This window comes from Lactuca serriola, chromosome 9 (assembly GCF_051521515.1).
Source record: "Lactuca serriola cultivar US96UC23 chromosome 9, Lser_US96UC23_V15, whole genome shotgun sequence".
Classification (NCBI taxonomy): Eukaryota; Viridiplantae; Streptophyta; class Magnoliopsida; order Asterales; family Asteraceae; genus Lactuca; species Lactuca serriola.
Genome location: NC_136416.1, coordinates 68,319,906 through 68,343,711, shown reverse-complemented (window position 1 = coordinate 68,343,711; position 23,806 = coordinate 68,319,906). Strand labels below are relative to the sequence as shown.

Below are 23,806 nucleotides of genomic sequence, written 5' to 3'. Positions count from 1 at the left end.
GGACTTTGACTTTGACCATAGTTGACTTAGTTTGACTTCTAGAGTTCAGTTTGGAACTAAGTGTTATATTGATATTAGTAGCTCGGGGAGCTAGTGGAGCAGTGCATCAGAGAGTTGTCGATCAACAGCCAGAGGGTTATCAGCAAAGTTCAGCAGTGCAGGTGAGTTTCCCTTTGTGTGAATGGGTCTACGGCCACAATGTCGTCCCATGTAGTTATGAGTAGAAACACCCGGGGGTTAGCCCTGGGCACAATATGTTAGTATGAAATTCGGGACTAAGGTCCAATGTTAGCGGGCGGGTGCCCAAGGAATGGTTTGTATAATAGTTATACTTGTTGTATGTGTGATACATGTATGTGACTGGTAGGGGGTGAGTGTGGGTGAGGTCACGTATCTCACCAATAGCAGAGTGTGGACGGTGTTCCATACCTCATTAGCAGTAGAGCAAGGGCGAGGCCCAAGTAAAGGAAAGAGTGAGTATGGGTTGGGCCCGTATCTCACTGTCAGTAGGAGCGTGGACGGGGTTCCATGATTCAACAGTAGTAGGACGGGGCGAGGCCCAAGATAGGCGAGGCCTTAGTACAGTAATCCAGTAGAGTATGTTAGTTATGTGTTGTGATATGATTGTATGCTAGTATATGTTAGCGGGTGGGGCCCAGAGGCAGGCGGGGCCTAAGGAAAATAGATCTGTACACCGAGCGGGGCTCGAAGTCAGGTGGGGCATGGGCCAAGCGGGGCCTAGTGACAGACGGGGTCCGATAGCGGGCGAGGCCTAATGCAGCAGGCGGGAGCCCAGTATGTGGTTATGTGCTCAGTTTTATGTATGGCATGTATGGATCAGTAGATATGTATGGTATGCGGTAGGTTGGGGAACTCACTAAGCTTCGTGCTTATGGTTTTCAGTTTCGGTTTTAGGTATTCAGTTTTCAGAAGAGGAGCTCAGGAGGGTTGCAGTGCACACACCATGGCAAGTTAGCCTGGGATGTTTACTTTGATAATTAAACAAGTGTTTTGTAAATGAAACTATGATTTGTCATATAAACCCTTTTTGTATGTTTGAATGACTTAACGCTATGAATGAGTAATGTTTTTAAAAGAAATTTTCGGACTCAAAATTTGGGATGTTACAAGTTGGTATCAGAGCCTTGGTTTGAGGGATTCGGGCATACTCTCGGGTGTGTCTTAACTCAAACTGAGGAAGAGGTATAAAATTTTCCAAAGAAAAACCATATTTATAAAAGGATTTTAAGGAAAGAAAAGGGTTTTAGAAAAAGCAAAAAGAACTTTGAAAAGAGAAAAGGGTGTGGTGCATGCAATCAGCCGAGCTCAAGTAAGTTCTCACAAATTACCCATACGATTTTATGTTATGATTATCAGTTTCAATTTCAGTAGAACAACATGCTAGAATAAGACTAAGGATCTAGGAGGATGCCTTATGTGCCTGCTATATGTGTTTCATCTTTATGAGAATAGATTTGCTTGAGTAGTTTCCTGTGTCTGAATGTTGCTTGCTTTGTGTTTTGTAGGACACTGAGTGATGGGAGTTAGCCATTAGATGAATACATTAAGTCACATGTGATCAGGGTTGAATAATCTCAGAGTTCTGGAGTTGAGCCCACAGCGCAGCTCTCGTTTGATTCTAACCGTTGTAGGGACGAGTCCTTTACTCGAAGGATTATCTGAGCCTCGTTACATGTGATGGTATTTAGGTGATGGCTAATTGGTATTACATAGAGACCTTCAGCAACTAAGGACTGGTTTGATTCAGAGATTTCCCTAGGGTAGGCCTAGGATGAGTTTAGTGCTGGGAGTAGTGGTAGTCGTGCAAGGGACTTGGTGGAGTCGAGGGAACTCTTGAGGAAAGCACGGATAGATGTGGAAGGTAGTATGGGCCCGTACTACTGAAAGCATAGGATCCGTACTCGATTCAAGAGGGGTCGAGACAAAACCAGGGAACTTGCAGTGTGTGTGAGGTCCCTCAGTAGTGATGTGTATTTTGATGATTGTTATGGCATGCTTTCAGTATGACGACATCGCAAGATGGACCAGTGGATGGATCAGGTGTCATAGAGGGGTCAGGATCGGGTTCAGGGATCGAGCAGCTCGAGGAGCGGATGAGAGAGTTTGTATCAACTGAGCTTACGCGCGGTATTCTTGACCAGGATCCTATGATCTTTGGCACGGTCAAGGACGGCATCCTGGAGATTTTGGATGAGAGGCTTGGAGCCTTTCGCGTAGAGCTGATGGCTATGTTGGGAGCGCGTACTTTGACTTTCCGGGAGTTCAGGGCTTGTGGAGCTCCAGATTATCATGGGGCTAGGGACCCCATTGCTAGTGGCAGATGGTTGGCTGATGTCGCCAACGCTTTTCGTTCTAGCCAGTGCCCCGAGGGGGACAAGGTTCGACTCGCCTCCTGTCTTCTGAAGGACAGAGCACGGGATTGGTGGGAGGAGGTTGGTCATGCTATCGGGGATGATGTCGCGTTGGACACGATGACATGGATTGATTTCTTAGCCAGGTTCAAGGTCGAGTTTGCACCGATTATTGAGGTGCAACAGTTAGCCCGGGAGTTCCAGGATCTACAGCAGACGACCGAGACGGTGGCAGAGATCACCGCCAAGTTCAGGGAGAGGGCTCTTCTTGTGCCGCAGTATGTCGCGGATGAGGAAATAAAGAAGGCTCGATATCACGATATGCTGAGAGACGACATCAGAGAGTTTGCGAGTCGGTCCAGCTGCAAGATGTTAGAGGATATGATTGCTTGGGCCAGGGAAAGGGAGATCGATCTGGAGCACCTTGGGAAGAGGAAGCCGGAGGAGGTTCAGGTATCTACGGGATCGGGAAAGAGGCGCAAGACATTAGACTCTAGATCGAGAGGTCCTCAGGACCGGGGCCGCTGTGGCAAGTGCGGCAGGACGCACGAGGGTGCGTGTAGGAGTGGCAGCGGTGGTGATTCTGGTTGCTTCAAGTGCGGCCGGATTGGTCATTTCAGCAAAGATTGTACTGCTACCACCACCCAAGGATCAGACCTGTTATGTTTCCATTGTAGTCAGAGGGGCCACAAGAAGGCCCAATGTCCGAGTTTGCATTCAGCAAGACGGGTGATAGCACCTGTCCCTGCAACCATGAGGATCACCGACGGCCGTCAGGGCCAGGCAGAGGCGCCTGCAGCAAGGAGCAGGGCGTATCAGTTGGTTTCAGATGAGGTGTGAGCAACCCGATGTGTCAGGTACATATCTTTTCTCATTTGCTATTAGCTTATGATATGGTCTTATTGTTATGGTTCTGCAACAGTATTGATAATGATACTCGGAATTTTGCGGCCTGCTGGTGATTGATTTATATGCCATCTGCATACCTTGGATGTTAGAATGATATTTGGAGGTCGTCTCCTTTAGAGTGGGTTACTTAGGATGCATTACCTGTAGCATGCCTGTGAGGGGCTTGGTAGTGCCTCGCTAGTTCGGGAAGGTGTCGATTGGAAATGGATCGGTTAGATCCCCAGTTGTGGCAAGTCGGGTTTTCAACGAAGTGATCAGAGGATGGTAGGAAGAATTGGAAATTCTTCTGAGTTGTGAGCTGTGAGGAGCTAGTCAAGTCGAAGTGGGGGAGAGCCATCCGTGTGGCCAAGGATAGAAGTAAGTACAAGACTGGGGTGGTTTCGCAGTCTTGGTAAGGAAGGAAGCAACTCAAGTGGCTATTTGGATGGGGGATTAGGTTAGTTGGGAGTTGGAGAAACTTTCCAACCTTAAGTTTGTGTATTCGTGTCTAGCGGGTGACTGGTTCGGGAAATCCAAGTCGCAGAGCCTTTGCCAGGTGCGAGTTTAGGCGGGATATAAGATTGTGGGGTAGCCGCAGCATTCCCCAGCAGCAAGTCATGAGGAAAGTGTCGTAAGACTGCGGGTAATCCATAGCGTTCATTAGTAGTTTAGTTCACGGAGTGTGGGCGGAGGCCCGTATCTCCTAGTCAGCACAATGGGGATCAGGAAAGACTAAGTCGTTGAGGTTTAGTATGGAGTTGGCATACATAGCCCTTGTTAGGTGAGGCCACTCCAGTATGTAGTTGGATGAGACCCGTGGGCGAGGCCCATATGTTAGCAACAGTATAGGTGAGACCTGGGAGTAGGATTGGGTGAGACCCGTGGGCGAGGCCCGTGCGATAGTAGTTAGGCAGGTAAGACTAGAGGGGAGGACCACTCTAGGATATAGTCGGGTGAGACCCGTGGGTGAGGCCCGTGAGATTATAGCAGCATAGGTGGGACCTGGTAGGGACCTTAGGGTCAAGTTAAGGGATCGAGGATCCCAAGACTTGTAGCGCCAGAGTGGCAGGATAGATAGAGCAGTTTAGATAGCCGAAGTTTCTTCGGAAGTCGCTGCGAGCGACTAAGAGATTGTGCTAGTTGTAGCGACCGGTGAGTATCCGGTAACCCAGTTATCGGCAGAATCTGTAGAGGGACCAGGGTGGTCTCGGTCCATTCGGAAGGCGAATGGGAAACGGCAGGACTTTAAGGCAGGTAAGTGATGCTAGAGAAGTATGGCACAGGACAGCTAGTTGACCGAGGAGTGCTACGCCTCTCGCAACAGGGTTGGATAATCTCATAGGGAAGGGTTTGACCCTGTTGTGCATCTCTCGTTGGTGTCTAAGCATTACAGGGATGAATCTTTTACTCAAAGGATTATCTGATCCATACGCTGGGTTGGGTGCTCAGCGCTAAGTTATAGTAGCATGAAGTGTTCGGTAGGTATCGGCAGTAGTGACCAGCACTGTGAGTGGCTGGAGTAATGGATATCATGAAGGATATGTCCTTCATAGTGGTAGAGGAGGTGGTTCATGGTGGAACGTTTCCTTGGGAAGGCCAGAAAACACGCAAGGAAAAAGGGGATGAACCCCTAGGATTTCGGCATAAGTACTCGGGGAGTACTAGAAGGATTGTCAGTTGAGTGAGTTGTGTGCTCAGGATTGGTGGGATTAGAGTGCACTTGAGGATTGATAACTACAAGGACTAGTTTTATTCTAGGTAACCAGGCGGAAGGTCCATAAGAGTGGTGGTCGGTCGGAGTTATAGTCATCAGGTAAAGGTGATATGAGCAAATTGTAGGACAGTTGGACGTAGCGGACTTTGAGAAGCCACTGTATGAATTGAGATCTGAAGAGACTCGGCGAGTCACATGGGTGTACTCGGCGAGTGGATCTATGGATTGGGCCTTTAGCTCCTTGGTTTCATGTAGAGTTTGCAACTTTACGTAGGGGATACACTGTAGAAGAGTGGATCTATGGATTGGAGCCCCTGCATGGCTCGAAAAGCCATTGTATGAATTGAGATCTGAAGAGACTCGGCGAGTCACATGGGTGTACTCGGCGAGTTTTATGAACATGAGCGTGAACTCGGCGAGTTGGAAGAACAACTTGACGAGTTTGTTGAAGATTGCCTTGGACTCGGCGAGTCTGGCCGCAGAACCTCAACCTTTTCTGGTTAAGACGCAGATCAGTGAGTTGAGTGGTGACATAGTGAGTTGGACAGGATGGGACTCATAGATCATTGAACTCGACGAGTCTTGGGGTGACTCGGTGAGTTGAGTCGTATTTGGAGAGTTTCTGGGTTTAGGGACTCGGCGAGTCTATGCGTTGACTCGGCGAGTCGAGTCAACTGGAAGGTTGACTTTGACTAGGACTTTGACTTTGACCAGAGTTGACTTAGTTTGACTTCTAGAGTTCAATTTGGAACTAAATGTTAAATTGATATTAGTAGCTCGGGGAGCTAATGGAGCAGCAGATCAGAGAGTTGTCGGTCAGCAGCCAGAGGGTTATCAGTAAAGTTCAGCGGTGCGGGTGAGTTTCCCTTTGTGTGAATGGGTCTACGGCCACAATGTCAGCCCATGTAGTTATGAGTAGAAAGACCCGGGGGTTAGCCCTGGGCACAGTATGTTAGTATGAAATTCGGGACTAAGGTCCAATGTTAGCAGGCGGGTGCCCAAGGAATGGTTTGTATGATAGTTATACTTGTTGTCTGTGTGATACATGTATGTGCCTGGTAAGGGGGTGAGTGTGGGCGAGGTCCCGTATCTCACCAATAGCAAAGTGTGGATGGTGTTCCATACCTCATTAGCAGTAGAGCAAGGGCGAGGCCCAAGTAAAGGAAAGAGTGAGTATGGGTTGGACCCGTATCTCACTGTCAGTAGGAGCGTGGACGGGGTTCCATGATTCAACAGTAGTAGGACGGGGGAGAGGCCCAAGATAGGTGAGACCTTAGTACAGTAATCCAATAAATTATGTTAGTTATGTGTTGTGATATGATTGTATGCTAGTATATGTTAGCAAGCGGGCCCCGGAGACAGGCGGGGCCTAAGGAAAACAGATATGTACGCCGAGCAGGGCTCGAAGCCAGGTGGGGCCTAGTGATGGACGAGGTCCGATAGCGAGCGAGGCCCAATGCTGCGGGCGGGAACCCAATATGTGGTTATGTACTCAGTGTTATGTATGGCATGTATGGATCAGTAGATATGTATGGTATGCGGTAGGTTGGGGAACTCACTAAGCTTCTTGCTTACGGTTTTCAATTTTGGTTTTAGTTATTCAGTTTTCAGAAGAGGAGCTCAGGAGGGTTGCAGTGCACACACCATGGCAAGTTAGCCTGGGATGTTTACTCTGATAATTAAACAAGTGTTTTGGAAATGAAACTATGATTTGTCATATAAACCCTTTTTGTATGTTTGAATGACTTAACGCTATGAATGAGTAATGTTTTTAAAAGAAATTTTCGGACTCGAAATTTGGGATGTTACAAGGACCAAATGCTTCACTCTAAGATTATTTAACATTCGTAGCATGTAATTTAATGTATTCATTTGATAGTTAACTCACATCAATATAAGTCCTACAAAGCACGAAGAAAGCAGCATTCGAGCAGTGGAGTTGACTGGCACTAAGACACAATAAAATCATGCAAATCCTCATACAATTTTTATGACCTCTAGGCCCAAGCATCTAGGACACACATTCATCTTGTCCTTACTCTCTCAAGAGCGGCTAATGATTCCTCATGCTGATCGGCTATGAACTACACCCACTCATGAAACTTCCACCAACCCTGCAGCCACTCGTGCATGCTAATCATACATAACGTTGGATCCCATAGACATTCGAATACTTGACTCCACCCTAAGACATTGATCAGACAAGAACAAGAAATAAAGTTAACTTAAACATTCTCAGGCTATAGAATCTTTGTTATGTACAGCTATGATGCACGTACTAAGCGACTACAGTAATGATGTCAATTTCATCTAACATATAAGAAGTTCTCATAGGCTATCAGGCATCATACATCGGACAATTCTATCATGAAATTCCTGAAGAACCCTAGCCTATCACTAGCATGCAGTTCTACCATAATCATCCTAAATAACTAATAATTTTGTAACTTGGGGTATACTTTCTTGCTCCGGTTGATCGTACACCTCTCACACTTCCTGGTTTGCTTTTGAAAACAGTTTGAATTTAATTTGAAAATAATTCAAAACTTGTACAGATCCTTAGTTTGAGTCTAGATTCACACGAATGTTCATCCATTTCTCTAAAACTAGGGCTTTGATACCAATTTGTAACATCTAGAAAATCACGGTAAAAATTTTCATTTTTGAAACCAATCCAAAACCATAAGCATTTACAAACATAGTTTCCAAAGTGTCAATAGTCACAAATCAGAGTATCCCCAAAATTAATTCTCATAAAAAGGAAGGATGTGCACGATCAAGCCTTCGCATTGCCCCGACAACTGAAGTACATGAAGCATAAAACTGAAATTGTAAGCAAGAAGCTGAGTGAGTTCCACCAAGGAACCACCACACAAACAGATAACATATATAATCATGCATGTTGTGTAACGTCCCAAAATTCAAGACTAAAAATTTCATTTAATAAAACATTACATTAAGCAAATTCATCGTTTTCCATCATAAAAAAAGTATTAGTTTCCAAAATACATATTCGTTATCAGAGTAAACATTCCCAGGCTGTCTAAGCTATGCAATCATCCCGAGCTCCATCATCCGCTACCGGAAGTACCTGAACCCAAAACTGAAAACCGTAAGCACGAAGCTTAGTGAGTTCCCCACCCTACCACATACTGCACATACTAGGCCGCTCCCGCTATCCTGGGCCTCGCCCCCTACCTCGGGCATCGCCCGCTACAACGGCCCCGCCGCTCCAGGCCCCGCCTGGCTTCGAGCCCCGCTCGGATACAGATCTGTTTCACGTAGGCCTCGCCTGTCACAGGGCCTCGCCCACTAACATATAATAGCACATAAACATCTCACATAAGCTAAACATATACTAACGGATCTTGTCCTAAGGCCTCGCCTATCTCTGGGCCCCGCCCCTGACCTGCTACTGATGAGTCACAGAACCCCGTCCATGCTCCTACTGGTAGTGAGATATGGGCCCAGCCCACACTTACTCCTTTCCTGACTTGGGCCTCGCCCCTGCTCTGCTGCTACTGAGATGTGGAACACCATCCACTCTTTGCTATTGGTGAGATACGGGACCTCGCCCACACTCACCTCCCTACCAGGCACATACAGGTATCACACAGACAACAAGTATAAACTATCACATAAACCATTCCTTGGGCACCCGCCCTCTATCATTGGACCTCGTCCCGAGTATCATACTAGCATATTGTGCCTAGGGCTAACCCCTGGGTCTTCTACTCATAATTACATGGGCTGACATTATGGCCGTAGACCCATTCATACAATGGGAAACTCACCTGATACTGCTGAACTGCTGCTGCTAATCCCTTGGACCGCTACCTGACCACTGACTCCGAACTGCTGCTCCACTAGCTCCCCGAGCTACCAATATCAATACAACACTGAGTCAAACTGACCCCTGACAGACAACTAAGTCAACTCTGTTCAAGTCAAAGTCCTAGTCAAAGTCAACCCTTCCAGGTCAATCCTTCCAGGTCAACCCTACTCGCCGAGTCCACTTACTGACTCACCGAGTTCACATACTCAGGGTCCTTCCATTCGCGACATGACTCGCCGAGTCAGTCCATGACTCGCCGAGTCCCACGATTTCCGAGTCCTGACCTGACCAACTTGCTGAGTCTCCACCTGACTCACTGATTTGAATCTCAACTCGAAGGGTTTGGGGCTACGCGACCTGACTCGTCGAGTCCAAGAGCAGACTCGCCGAGCACAAGGCAATCTTCATCCAACTCACCGAGTTGTTCATCCAACTCGTCGAGTTCATGCCCATCTTCATCCGACTCGACGAGCTGTTCATCCCACTCGTCGAGTTCCTCCTCATCTTCAAGCTACTCGCCGAGTCCACTCGAAGGACTCTCCGATTTTATTCAGATCTACATACATGCAGAGGACTTTCGAGTCATGCATGGACTCCAAAGTGTAGATCTACCCTTCCCAAGCCTATCCCCCACGTAAAGTTGCAAACTTTACGTGTAGAGAGAGAGATCTAGGCAAAAAGCACCATAAAGTAGGGTTTAAGGCCAAGGGGCTTCAAAATCGACTCAAGGGCTGATACTTTATGCTTCTCCAGTCCATAACACACTTGGATCTGAAGTAGCAACTCCAGATCTGGCTCCTAACTCAAGATAATATCATTATGGCTAAAGAGCCAACAACCACACATAAATCTAGATGCAAAAAGGGTCCAGGAACTAGTTTATACCTCCAAAAGCTCAGAAATGTCTTCCCAATCCCGGATCTACAGCCCCCTTCTTGCACTCTCAAGATTCTTCTTCTTTCTCCAAGCTTAATGCACTCTTGAAGGCAATAAATGGCTCAAATAGAGGATATAGTGGCTAGGGTTTGATATCCAGGGCTTAAGAGGCAGTAAGGAACCCTAGGAAGGAGATTAAGACGTTTATATAGGCTCCAAGTCCCGAATTTAGGGTTTTCCACGCACAGACCAGACTCGCCGAGTCACCTTGGCCGACTCGCCGAGTCGGTCACTTACTCCTCGACACGGATCCCGCTCGGACTCGCCGAATCGCCCCTTAACATTAAGGTTTTCTTTCCTTTCTTGGCCTTCAAAACTTTTGGTGTTACATGTTGGTTCTAATCAGTCACCGGACTGGAATACCCATGGGTTCACAACCATCGGGTTGGATTACCCTCGGCTCAATAGTCGTCGGACTGGAATACCTCGGCTCACTCAGTCATCGGACTAGAATACCCTTGGGTCCACTAAGCCATCGGACTGGAATACCCTCGGTCTATTGGCTCATGCACATAGCCGTAAAGCCTCAATCCAAAACCATAACATGTCGACATATACATAATAGATAACATATAATCATTTCATAGACAAACATGTAGATCTATAAATCAATACCGCATAGCAACATCTTATATATCAGGACTCAATTCTAACAGATCAATACAACAAGGAAAAATCCTATAACTATGATACATGATTTAGTGGGTCGGAATTGGAGCCTTCGACCCACAAATACAGTAAGGAAAACTCGCATCGCAGTCTGAAAAGGTCATTAAACAGGACACTGCTCCGAATATCAGCTCTACCGATCACCTATTCATCAAATAGTAACCAATCTCAAATATAACTCAAAATAACGAAAATACCCTTAGTTCAAACTTGGTCAAATCATAGTCAAAGTCAAAATCAACGAAGTCAACCGAGTTGACTCAAGCTGAGTACGCCCAACATACTCAGCATGTACGGTTAGCGTACTCAAGGTCCAGAATGGGCTTCCAAGGGAGTACGGCCAATGTACTCGACCAAAAGTCACTTCCCCATTAAGTGCTTATTTCATGAAGTCCTTTCTTCCAATTGCAGATCGTGTTCGATTAGGTGTCTAAGCCCATAACTATAATTGGTATGTACTTGACCCGAGAGTAGCATGGTCCATTTCGGGTTGCATATCACCAGGACAATTTCATAGGATAGATACTTGAGTAAGAGGTTACTTATGATTTATTAATATATTATAAGTTCTAATATATTAATATGAAGTCATATTATTTAATTAGTATTGATCATGAATTAATTTGGAATTAATTATGTGATCAAAAGAGACTAATTAAATATATGGGGATTGATTTGGTAAATCAATGATTCTTATAGTGTGGGTCAATTGTTATTTAGTATGGGCTAAACCAATATGGTAGTCCATGGATAGTCCATGGAGGTTTAACCTATGGAGTCTAAGTAATACGAAAGGCCATGAGCATTAGGGTTTGCATGGATGTAACCCTAGACTTTGCCACACTATAAAAGGACTCCCTTAGCACCCAAAATTGATCACTAGAGTTCTTGGAGTTCATTAGAGCTAATTTTGGAGCTAGCAACATCTCTCTCAAGTTCTCCTTTGTCCTAGGTGTGTTGTGAACCGTTTGAGACATCACACTTGGGGTGCTAAGTTCTTAAAGGCCAAATACAGCAAGTTCTACAAGCTACATAAAGAGGTAAACTCCTAACTAGTATTTTATGTTGTTTATGTCAATTGTATGCTAGTTGTAGGCTTAATGTTTTGGAAACAATATTGCATATATAATTAGAGAAAACATAGATCTAAAGCATTTCGGGTTGTATGTGCACCATAGGATGTGGTAGTATACTAAAACCCAACAGATCCAATGCCCAAACATCCTTTCAAACTATAAAGTTTCCATCTTTATGAGTTTACATGCATAAAAAATTCCCAACACCAAGACCCGAACTTATCTTAAGCTCTTAAGCTCTCTAACATTTGCATGGAAGGGAATAAGGGACCAAGATTACATTTTTATGTTTCCCAATAACTCGATAATGGATAAAGTTTCCAAATTTATCCATTAGAATGATCCAAACAACCGAGATCTAGTCTTTAAGTCTCAAAGGGACAAAAAGTGCATTTTTATCAACTTAATCCATTAAGTCCAACTCTCTAACCCTCAGATCTGAATCAAAATGATGTTTACATGGATAAAGTTTCCAACTTTATCCATAACAAGGACATAAACTTTCAAGATCTAAACTTTATGCTCTAAAATGACCAAAAGCTCATAACACCCAAAACTAACTAAATCTAACAAATGCATCATCAAGATTTAATCTTTATAACTCTAGAATAAGGATCAAGGTGAACAAGGTCTGGATCTACAAGCTCTAATGAAACCAACACTTCTCCAATGAGCTCCCTCTTTTCCAAGATGCACCAAGATCACTCCAAGGCACTTAAAAACACCTCTTTTTTGCTTACAAGGCTCAAACTAGGGTTAGGGTTTCAATGAAGGACGTTGAAGGGGTGGAGGCTGAAAATGGAAAGGGTTTGGAGAAGTTAAGGAGCTTAAATAGGGCTCAAAACCCTCAAATTAGGGTTTGGCACCTAATTGTGTATGCTCAACGTACTCCTAGTACGCCTAGCGTACTAGGTTAGATCCCATGATCATTCTTGCCTAGTACGCCCAACGCATACCCTATACGCCGGCGTACTAGGCTCAACCCAAAACCCTACAAACTTTGAACGGTCATAACTTCTTCGTTCTAACTCCAATTTAGACGATCTTTATATCCATGGAAAAATAATGAAGAGCCCCACAATATTATCTAGATATCTTGGACTAAAAACTTCCCGAACAAAAAACCATTTTTCATGCAAGAACCCTGCCTATGACTTTTCCCTTTCTACCCTTCGGCCCAGAAACACAATTCAAGGGTTAAATCTCTTAAATATCATTACCTTCTTCCATAAGGACTAAACCTTGCCTCGTTAAGGTCTAAAGCCTTACACAATCAACTTCCGGCCCACGACCCTAAAATAAGGAATGATTGGAAACAAGATGTTACCTGTTACCTATTGCATCTGGTTACTCGTACCACCTACCTATTTTTGTAGATTTGGTTGACTACTCAAAAATGATGTGGCTTTCTAGTTAGACCACATGGATTCCACATAGAGGTGTTGCATTGGAGGTTCTACAAGCCGACGATGACGGATGCCACAAAGATGGAACACGATAAACAAAAAAGTGGTTTTTATGTTCCTAAAATCGATTTATAGGGTTTCTAAAATCACTTATTTTTGAAATTTTGTGTTTTGCATTCTAGGGTTTTCTGAAACCATGTGTTTTTTAATTCGAGTTTTGAGTTCTACAGATTTCTGATATCAAGTGATAAAGCAGACCACATTTTCTAAAATGGTAGATGATGAACAAAATCGTGGGTGATGAACAAATGTCTCTAAAATCGAAGATATGGGGAAAGTACATTTCAAAAATCGTTGATAAACACATTTCATGTTTTTGCATGTTGTGCATTAGATATTCCTGAAACCATGGGGATGAACAAACCTGATTTTTTGAGTTTCTGGTGATGAAAAAACTTAGGATGACTGATTATATTGTCGAATTTTGCAGTTCCAACGAAGTACTACGCCGAGTCGTCAACAATTAAGAAATGTGGTTTAGCGACGACACTTGTGAAAGATTGATGGCGACAACAGTGGGTGATAGATGGAGAAGGTGGTGGTTGTGGATGATTTGACGGTGGAGGTAGCCATAAGAATGAAATCGGAGGTGTATGTTGGGTGTCATAGGATTTCAGTAGAAAATAGAAAATAGAAAAGGAAGAGAAGGAGGAGAAGGAGCAGAGGCGACAAGAAGTGTCTTATGTAGCATATTTATCTGATGATATAGTATGGGGTAACCGGATTACCCCTTCACAATCTCTAAAATGACCATTTAAAATTGGCAAATTCCACTTTATGCCCCCCATAAAAAAATAAAAAAAATTAAAAAGTTAGTATCATTTGAACTAGAACTTAAAAGTTTGATGCACTAATGTGTTATTTTTTTTTAATAATGATCCGTATTTGAAATATCATTTATTGTTTTCAAGATAACGTAACATTTTTTAATTTTATGATTTTATAACTATTACTACTTTTAATTAATTAAAAATTTTATCTATTTGAAAAAAAGTATATCATTATAAAAAAACAATTTTTTCAATTTTTTGTTAATTTGGAATTTCAATTAATGGTTTAATATCTAACATTATATTTAAGGTTTTAAAATATTTGAAAAAAAAAAAAAAAGTAGTCTTTAGTAAAAACAATTAAGTTTTAGTGATATTTTGAATTTATCATCATATTTATCATTAAATTTTAGTTAATAAACTAAATATATATTAGGTTGAAATTTTCAAGAGTTAAGCCCCGTTTGATAGACATCTTTCTAGGTCCAAACAAATATTTTTGGCTGAATGGACCGAAAAGATTGTTTGATTTACACAAAAAATTGGTCTTACCCAGTAAGAAATGTCTTTCCCAAAAAGTCACAAAACATTTTTTTTTTGTCGAATGAGCCGGAAAGATAATTGTGCCTCAAACCTCGCATCTTTTTTTCTTGGATTATTAATTTTTTAAAACAACTTTTTTTTTAATTGATTATTACTTTTTTACTGGATTATTATATATTAATAAATATTATTTATAATATATAATATTTATATATTAATAAATATATTTTATTGGATTATTAATTTCTTTTAGTTAATTGTTTTTAATTAATTTTTATTAGATAAATAATTTTTTTTACAACACCACCTTCCTAATTTATTTTAAAATATCTCATCCTAATTTACTTTATTGGATATAATAATCCACCATACACGATTATTATATATTAATAAATAGACAAAATTACAAAAATAGTCTGTGTGGTTTACCAAAAGTCACAAAGTTAGTTCTGCTAATTTTTTTGATGCAAATGGTCCTTGTGGTTTGCAAAACGTGCAAAATTTGCCATTTTTACTAACACTGTTAGTAAAACGTCATTAGAGACTTAATCTGTAAGGACATTTTCGTCTTTTCAAGTATAAAAAGACTGAATTTGTGACATTTGATAAACTACAATGACCATTTTTGAAATCTATTTGAAAAAGTGAATTAATTTGCTAAAGGGGAAGGCTCGAACTCGCAACTTCCACCTCCCTTGTATTACAACAAAAGCCTTAACCATTTGAGTTGATTGCTCACTTGGTTATAACTTCCTAAAACTAATTTATATAGTAACTAAAACGTTAATACTTAAATAATAAATAAATTACAAAAACATTTTTTTTACATAATTCTTTTTAAATAAAACAAAATGTATTTTAGTCGTATTACAAAAAAATAGTTTTTAACAAACAATTTGTATGTATTTTTATGTATTTATTTTAAGTAAAATATATTTTTTGTATTTCTTTAAAAAATAAGTTTTCGTATAAAAAATATGTTTTTGTAAAATATATTTTTGTATCTCTTTGAAATAATAATAATTAACACTACTTATGAGAAAAAAAATATATTAATTATTTTGGGTCGCTAGTTCTAAAATACATATTTCACCTTAATTAAAGTACATATTTAATCTTATTTAAAATATGTATTTCATCTTTTTTAAATACATATAACCGAAAAAACAATTTTCAGAAAACCAATCGGACCAATAGGTTTTCCGAAAACCATTTTTCGGTTATATGTATTTAAAAAAAACATAAAAAACTTATTTGGTTATATATCTTATTTAAAATAGGTATGTCATCTTAATTGCAAGTTCTAAATCGTATGGTTGAAATGAAGATGAAAAGAAATAGTAATATATCCTTTCGAAATAACAATAACTAATAGTACTCTTAACATAAAAAAAATAAAAAAAATCAAAAGTGTATAAATTGTTTAGATACATAACAAATCAATGTTAAGTTGTTTTTAATACATATAACTGAAAAAAATGGTTTTAGAACTAGCGACCCAAAAAATTTATACATTTTTTTATGTCTGAGTAGTGTTAATTATTATTATTTTATATATATATATATATATATATATATATATATATATATATATATATATATATATATATATATATTACAAAAGCATATTTTTTTATATGAAAATGTATTTTTCAAAGAAATAAAAAATATATTTTACATAAAATAAATACATACAAATTGTTTATAAAAAACTATTTTTTTGTAATACGACTAAAATACATTTTGTTTTATTTAAAAAAAATTATGTAAATAAAATGTTTTTGTAATTTATTTATTATTTAAGTATTAATGTTTTAGTTATTATATAAATTAGTTTTAAAAAGTTATAACCAAGTGAGCAATCAACTCAAATGGTTAAGGCTTTTGTTGTAATACAAGGAGGGTGGAGGTCGTGAGTTCGAGCCTTCCCTCCTTCTTTCACCAAAGTAATTCATTTTTCAAACAAATTTCAAAAATGGTCCCTATGGTTTATCAAATGTCACGAATTCAATCATTTTATACTTGAAAAATTCCCTTACAAATTTAGTCCCTAATTTAATTGATTTCTATTTAATTATTCTGTATGACAATTTGTATTTGGATTTTTAAATGATTATTGTGAAATTTTAATTTTGTATGACAATTTGTATGTTTTTATAATTATTCAGCAACTTCACCCATCGCAGTACAGAACAACAGAGTAATATAGTCATTTTTCATCATTCAACACATTAAGATATACAATCAAATAGCATGATTTCTTTCATAGTCATAAAACTTTCTCAGACAACACTTTCTCACCGCGTAAGGTTAATATTCTTGTGTAGGGATCTCTTTTGGATAGATTGCCTACTCGTAGTAACTTAGATCACTATGGTATTGATGTTCCTTCTTTATTATGTCCTTATTGTAATTTGGAAGATGAACAATTGGATCACTTGTTTATCAGATGTGAGGTAGCAGCTAGAACATGGGATGCTATCTTTAAATGGATGGATGTTAGCATTGGTCGGGTTATCTCGATTGCGACTTTATTTGACAAGGTGGATGGTTTGAAGTGTAATGTGAATAAAAGTGTGCTTTGGATGTGATTGTGGCAACAATATTCTAGTTTTTATGGAAGTTTCAGAATGATAAGGTTTTTGGTGATGGCAAGATGAGAAAAGACAACATTTTATATGATATACGAGAGTTCTCTTTCCTTTAATTTAGTAATTGATATAGTAAACGTAGTTTTAAATGGCTCGATTGGTTGATCAATCCTTTGACTTTATGTAATTTTTGGTTTTCCTCTAGCTTCTTGCTAGAGTTTTTCAATTTTATTTTGTAGTTGGTTGTTTCAAAAAGTCAAGTTAGTTAGGTTTATAAATTTAAAAGTTGATAGGTATTTTTATGCAAGTTTTTGGCAACATTGTCAGAGAATGGCGTATTTGATTTTTTTTATTTAATTAAGTTTAGTTATTCGATCCTTTTTATGGGGTAAAAACCGCAAAAAGTTATTTTGTTGCATTATTTGAATTTTTCTGTTTGTTCAATAGCCACGTCGTAGGCACGATCGGCCACGCTGTGGTCACTGTTTGTTTCAGTTTTTAGTTTTTGTTACGTTCGTTTTTATGTATTATGGATACTGTTATTTTTCAACATCAAATTAGACTCCTATTCGATATTGTCAAGTTGACATTTCTTGACCTTTCCTTATTATATCCCAAACTGACATCTTGTTATAGTTGGCTTGATCATATTTAATTAAATGGAGACAATATTGTTGATGCATTCATAAGACTCATAGCATATATAAGTTGTAACTATCTGTTACAATCAAATTAAACAAACATTTTTCCTTCTATATGTTATAAGCATAGATGCAATGAACTAGATTTAATTTTCCAAATCTTCCAACATTCTACAACAGCTTCGGCAATCTAATATTGCCAAATAACAAAAGAAGCTTATAATTTCCCAAATACAATACAGAAAAATAACATAAAAAGCTTATAAAATTTCAATAAAAAAACCAACATGTTTTTGCTTAACACAAGGCAATCTACCATATATGTTGTTGCATATATGAATAAAGACTAAATATAGCAAATTAACTCATACCAATCATACTGATTCGTAACAGAAATAGAGAACTATATAACTACATATCAAACGATTCAATTAGCCACGCCTAGCAAATACACAAACAAACAAAATCCCTAACTTATATCTAGATATAGATTCGACATGATTTAGAATGAAATTCGACGAATAGACAAGGATTATTACGATTCAAACCGGGTTGAGGAGCTGAGAGATTGATGGTTTGGGCTCTGAGTTCATGCCGATGATGATGACCAGGGGTATAAATCTGTAATGAGTGATGAGTTTAGCTTTCTTCATCATCCATGTACTCCATTCCTTCAAGAGCTTCGATGTTGATTTATCATCTGATGGGTTGATGGCTTTGATCCTCTCGATGACTTGCCCTTTGCCTTCAAAACCACCTTCGATGAACTATAACTTAAAAGTTCAATGAACTAATATGTCATTTCCCCTCTTTTAATAATGGTCATTATTTAAAATATCATCTATTGTTTTCAAGATAACATAATATTTTTTAAATTTTATGATTTTATAACTACTATTACTTTTAATTAATTAAAGAATACTTGTTTTGAAAAAATATATATATATCATTATAATAAATAAAAAATAAAAACACTTTTTTCAGTTTTTTGTTAATTTGGGATTTCAATTAAAAAAAATAGCTTTTAGCAGAAACAAATAAGTTTTAACATTTTGATTTATATTTAGTTATCATCATATTTAACATTAAATTTTAGTCAATAAACTAAGTATGTATTAGGTTGAAATTTTCAAGAGTTAATATTGGAATTAGAATAATAAAAAATAAAAAATAAATTCAATGCATGATTTTAAAAAAAGAAGTAAAAGTTATTGAGGTTTTAAATAAATAAATATGGTTGAAATAAATTATCTATTATAATAAATATATAGATAAATAAATAATAGATAGTTAAGTAACATGTTTTGATTGGCGTGCAAAATTAGATCGGATCCCTTCAGCAGTTAATCTTCATCGAAGAGGAATTATCAGTGTGGATACGAATTGCAGCTACTGTGGAGTAATGGAAGAGATTACAGATCACTTGTTATGCGGATGTCGTGTAGCATGTACCATAACGGATTTGGTGTTTAGATGGTGTGGAATCCAACATTCCAGCTTCTCGTGTATTTCTAAAGTTCTGGACTTCGTGTACAGTTGGGGAACTTGCCTAAAGAGAAGGAGGATGCTAATCGGCATTTGTTATTGACATGCTTTGGTGTATATAGAGAGTTAGTAATGACAACTTGTTATGTGGATGTCCTGCAGCATGTACCATAACGAATTTGGTGTTTAGATGATGTGGAATCCAACATTCCAGCTTCTTGTGTATTTTTGAAGTTCTGGACTTCGTGTACAGTTAGGGAACTTGCCTAAAGAGAAGGAGGATGCTAATCAACATTTGCTATGGCATGCTTTGGTATATATGGAGAGTTTCGGAATGACAAGGTATTCAACAATATAAAAACAACTCTAGAAAGAGTGGCGGATATCATTAAATCCAATGTATTTATGGTTTAAACGAGAAAAAAAGGTATATGTAACTTGTTTGATTGGACTATTTGCCCTTTCTCTTGCCCTTGAAAAGGCTGTTTTGTTTCTTTTCTTTTCCTGTTTTGTAATTTTTTGGACTATTTGCCCTTTCTCTTGCACTTGAAAGGGCTGTTTTGTTTCTTTTTTTTCTCCTGTTTTGTAATTTTTTTGTTGGGATGTTGCCTAGTGCCTTTGTGGGAGGCTCTCTCTTTATTTTAATATATTTACCGGATCAAAAAAAAATTAAATCCTATGAATGATAAAAACTAAAGTAAACACACAAAACAATTAAAAATTATGGAGCTTTCAAATAAATACGTTTGCAGCAAATTGGTATACATTAAAATATACACATAATAAAAAACAAATACCTTGTTTCATAAAAAAAAATAAAAAAAAAAATTACAATTCTTAAAACAATCATATATTTTAATTAAAATGTCAACCCTTCAACCAAATTCAGATAAAACCATGAAGTAAAAAAAAGAAAAAAAAAAAATCTAATTCCTTTAACAAATCCCAAACAACAATAATCCATTTCCTTTCATGCTTTTGTTGCTTTCAGCATACAATGAATATAATAACCCTACACTTTTTTACCAATAAGAACACTTCTGCACCTTAAAAAAAAAAAACTAATTCACCCAAGAGGCAATCTTCCTTTGAACAATTAAACTAAATCCCACCTCTTAGAAACAACCCTCAAATCATCATATAAATAACAACAACAAACACCACTAGAATCTTAGATTTCAGTTTCAGCAATCCTTCTATCCTCAAAGCATCTGAAGCCGATATTCTTTGTGGTCTGAAATCAGAAAAAAAAATATTAATAAATCACTGGTTAATCTCAAATCTAAAATACGAAAATGTTTAAAAGGTTATATATATACTTTTGAAAATGAGCAAGAGCACCACAAAACAAGACATTTCCAGGTGGGGGCATTTCGGTCTTTTGACCATCATCTTCAGGGTTTATAATACGCATATAAGTTTCTTGACCTAAATACCACCGGTCAAGATTCACTGCCCTAAGATTCCACGCTCCAACATTATCAAGATACACAAGAATCGCCGTCCACCCTCCCGGAAAAACCTATCAAATTCAATATTTTTCATTTACAATTTTTTTTTCTTTAAAAAAATAAAAAAATAAATATCCCACAAATTTTTTTTTTATAAATAAAAAGTAAAAAAATAAACCTGAGTTGTAGAGCGTGCTACTGCATCCCATCTGTTATAAGAACCCCTGCTGTTTTCAGTCCATTCCCCATATGCCATCCTACACATATATACATATAACAATATATTATAAAATACAAAATATTAAAATCCACGTGTCAGTTATTTAAAAAAAAAAAAAAAAGGAAAAAAGAAATATACCCGACGACAAAAAACGAATACCCATCCATATGGAAGCTTTGAACAACAGTATCATTATTTTCCAATACGATTTCCACAAAAGCTTTATACGTAGCATTAATAAGCGATCTATCCATCGTCGGAGGTCTATCCAAGGGCATATTCGGAAAATCAAGTTTATAAGAACCCTTGACTTTATAATTATCCGCAAGCCTCACAGGCGTTTCAGGATTCACAAACGAAATCCCATTAAATGTCGCCCTTTTCTTCCCATTAATCATGACAGGTGGCACGCTTTTCAACACATACACATCCGTCACATTTATCGACCCGTATCGAAAAGACCCTTGCGGGTTTGGGCGGGCCCCACTTGCGGTGTTGTTCATCCTGATGGACATGGCTTGATTTACTGCAAAGGAATTGTCATTTGAATCGTTGGGCGGGTCGGGCAGGGGACCAGCTGCCCGGGATTTGGAATTTGAGTAGTGCAAAATAGCGACGCCTGTGACCTGATTCCATTCCGATTGGTTTACAAATCTTGCACTTGCGACAACGTAGTAATCACTGGTTCCATTCTGGTCCATTGTAACGAGAAAGGAATAGGATTGGCCTACGTGGATGTCTAAACTTGAATAGTTTTGTTGGGATGTGTAATGTCCTTCTGTTTCTGCTAAAACTAAAGTGTGACTTTGGATTCTGAAATTTAAACAAGTTGAAATTCCAACATTTACCACACGAATTCGGTAAGTTTTCCCTGCATTAAATGGAAAATGACATTCAGATAATTTACATTAGAGAAGATTCATGAAATAGCCATGTGTTAAAGGTTAAAAGAAAAAAAAAAGTAATGTGGACAAATAAAATAGTTTTTTGTTCTTGAAAGAATCATGAAGATAATGATTATATCAAAAACACAAATTAAGAAATCAACCTGGATCAACATTAAGTGTCTCATGTTCAATTCCATCTGGAACAGAGGAGTTATATTGAAAAGGTCCTTTGCCATTAATGAGAACTCCATCTGGCATACCGAGTTCCTTTCCAGCATCAAGTGAAGCTCGTAATTCCTTAATTCAAATAAGATAAACCATAGATATGATATTAGATACATAATAAACGCATCACGATTCTTAATAAAGTGTGAAATTGCAAATATAAATACCTTATGGTTTCGAGTATACCAATCACCAATAGTAATGACAATATCCCCATCAGGGGTATTGAATGGCAATGAAATAACTTTTCGGTTTGTGATGATAAATCCACCAAATCCACCCGAAGCTCTTTGAAAATTAACAGATGGAGCATAATAATAGCTTCCGATTTGATCTTTGACTTGAAACTGATAAGTCCAGTTCCATTTAGCAGGAATTGGACAATTGGTGCCAAGAACTCCATCTTGCCAAGAAGTTCTCCTCATTTCTATTCCAGGCCTATTAAATAGGATTTGTTTTGTGAATTTAGATTCAATGAAATGAAACTGTAATTGTATGGATGAAGGTAGGGAAATGATACCATGTAACAAGGAGGCTTTCGTCCAATCTGTTCTTGACATTGACAACTACATTGTAATTTGTTGTAACATTTAGGGTTGGGCCTGGAAACTTTCCATTCACTGCAATCACCTGTAATTTGAGTTTTATACAGAAAGAAATCGAAATGAGAAGTGACAAATATGGCAAAAAGTTATACGATAGAAATTTCAAATGATACAATCTTTGCCTGTTTTCGAAATACACTCAAACAAGATTGATTTGAAAAAGGGTGGAAAAAAGGTGAATAGAAACCAAAAACAAAATAGCAAAAATCCTAAAGGAGGTTTTTACCCTTTTGTGTGTGTGAGCTGGGGGAGGGGAAGTAAAAATCTAAAAATCACTTTAGCTACAATTTCTCCAGTATAATGATCAAAAGAGGGGAATCATTTAGGCATCTCATCGAACACTTGATAACATTCATAAAGCTTATAGCATCTCTAAACAATCAAAAAACCATACTCACAAACACGAAACAGAGCACATGACAAGAGAGGAACACACCTGTTGAGGAACACCAAGTGGAGAAGCTGTAATATAAGAGAAGTCGAGTTCGAAATTTGCAAACGGGTCAGCAGCTAAACAAAACCCACAAAACAGCAAACCAATGTAGACGAAAGAGTACAAAGTTAAGCCAAACGATGCCATTTTGAGTTGATTTGAAGTCGATTTTCAATGGGTTTTGAGGATTCTTAACATGATCGGAGACAGAGAAGAAAGCGGCTAGTTTCTTATTCAAATGCGTGTTTTGTGTGTTGAAAACACGAGAGCGGCAGAATATCGAATGCGATGCCCTACCAACTCTGCTCACTCATAGTCGCTTCAACCGGCGTGATATATGGGTTTTATAGCCGGTTCCAGGCTAAACCGGTTAATGGCATTTGTAAGATAACTAAAGGGACCCATAAGTATAACTTAATTAACCTACATTTACATAACTTGGTGTAATCAACTCGGGGAAATATGGGGTAATAAAAATAAAAATAATAATAATAATAAAAAAAGACAAGAAAAAATAGTCATATTTAAAGAGGTGGCGTTTTATGAAATAGACACATGAGGATGTGACGTTTTAGAAAATAGTCATTAATTTAAAAAAAATCTTTTAAAATAAATATTTATATTCACCGGGTGCGATTCATCTTGACAAAAATTTATCTATATATAATAAGGTTCAACATCATCTCTCTACCATTGGAGAGGGAGGCTTAGGAAAAAAAAATTGTGTGGTTGAAATTATCTTCATGCTATTAAGGGGCGGTGTGGATATTAGGGATAAGATTTAGAATCGAAAAATTGGACCGGAACCGAAACCGTTAGAACCAGAATATGTAAAATTGGTCCTGGTTTCGGGTTTAAAGAATGGCTCTATCCGGGTTTCGGGTCCGGGTAAACCGAGTTTAAGAACAAGAACTGTGTTAGGAACTGGAACCGGTTTTAGGGGCCGAAACCGGCTTCTATGAAAAGTTTAAAACATGCTTTTAGACTATAATTTTATCA

At 38.4% G+C, this 23,806-nt stretch overlaps 1 protein-coding gene and 1 pseudogene across 1 annotated transcript; both read right to left on the bottom strand.

Moving 5' to 3' along the window:
- Nucleotides 1–17,888: 17,888 nt before the first annotated feature.
- LOC145075802 (mitochondrial import receptor subunit TOM7-1 pseudogene) lies at nucleotides 17,889–19,079 on the bottom strand (annotated as a pseudogene).
- Nucleotides 19,080–19,902: 823 nt separating this feature from the next.
- On the bottom strand, nucleotides 19,903–23,134 carry LOC145073224 (monocopper oxidase-like protein SKS1). The gene is made up of 8 exons (XM_079019784.1): nucleotides 22,811–23,134; nucleotides 22,290–22,399; nucleotides 21,937–22,207; nucleotides 21,706–21,841; nucleotides 20,796–21,528; nucleotides 20,616–20,694; nucleotides 20,306–20,508; nucleotides 19,903–20,220 (listed from the first exon to the last, which is right to left on the bottom strand). Exons 1-8 carry the CDS (start codon nucleotides 22,952–22,954, stop codon nucleotides 20,115–20,117), a joined length of 1,782 nt encoding a protein of 593 aa, XP_078875910.1. The 5' UTR covers nucleotides 22,955–23,134; the 3' UTR covers nucleotides 19,903–20,114.
- Between the last annotated feature and the right edge of the window lie 672 nt (nucleotides 23,135–23,806).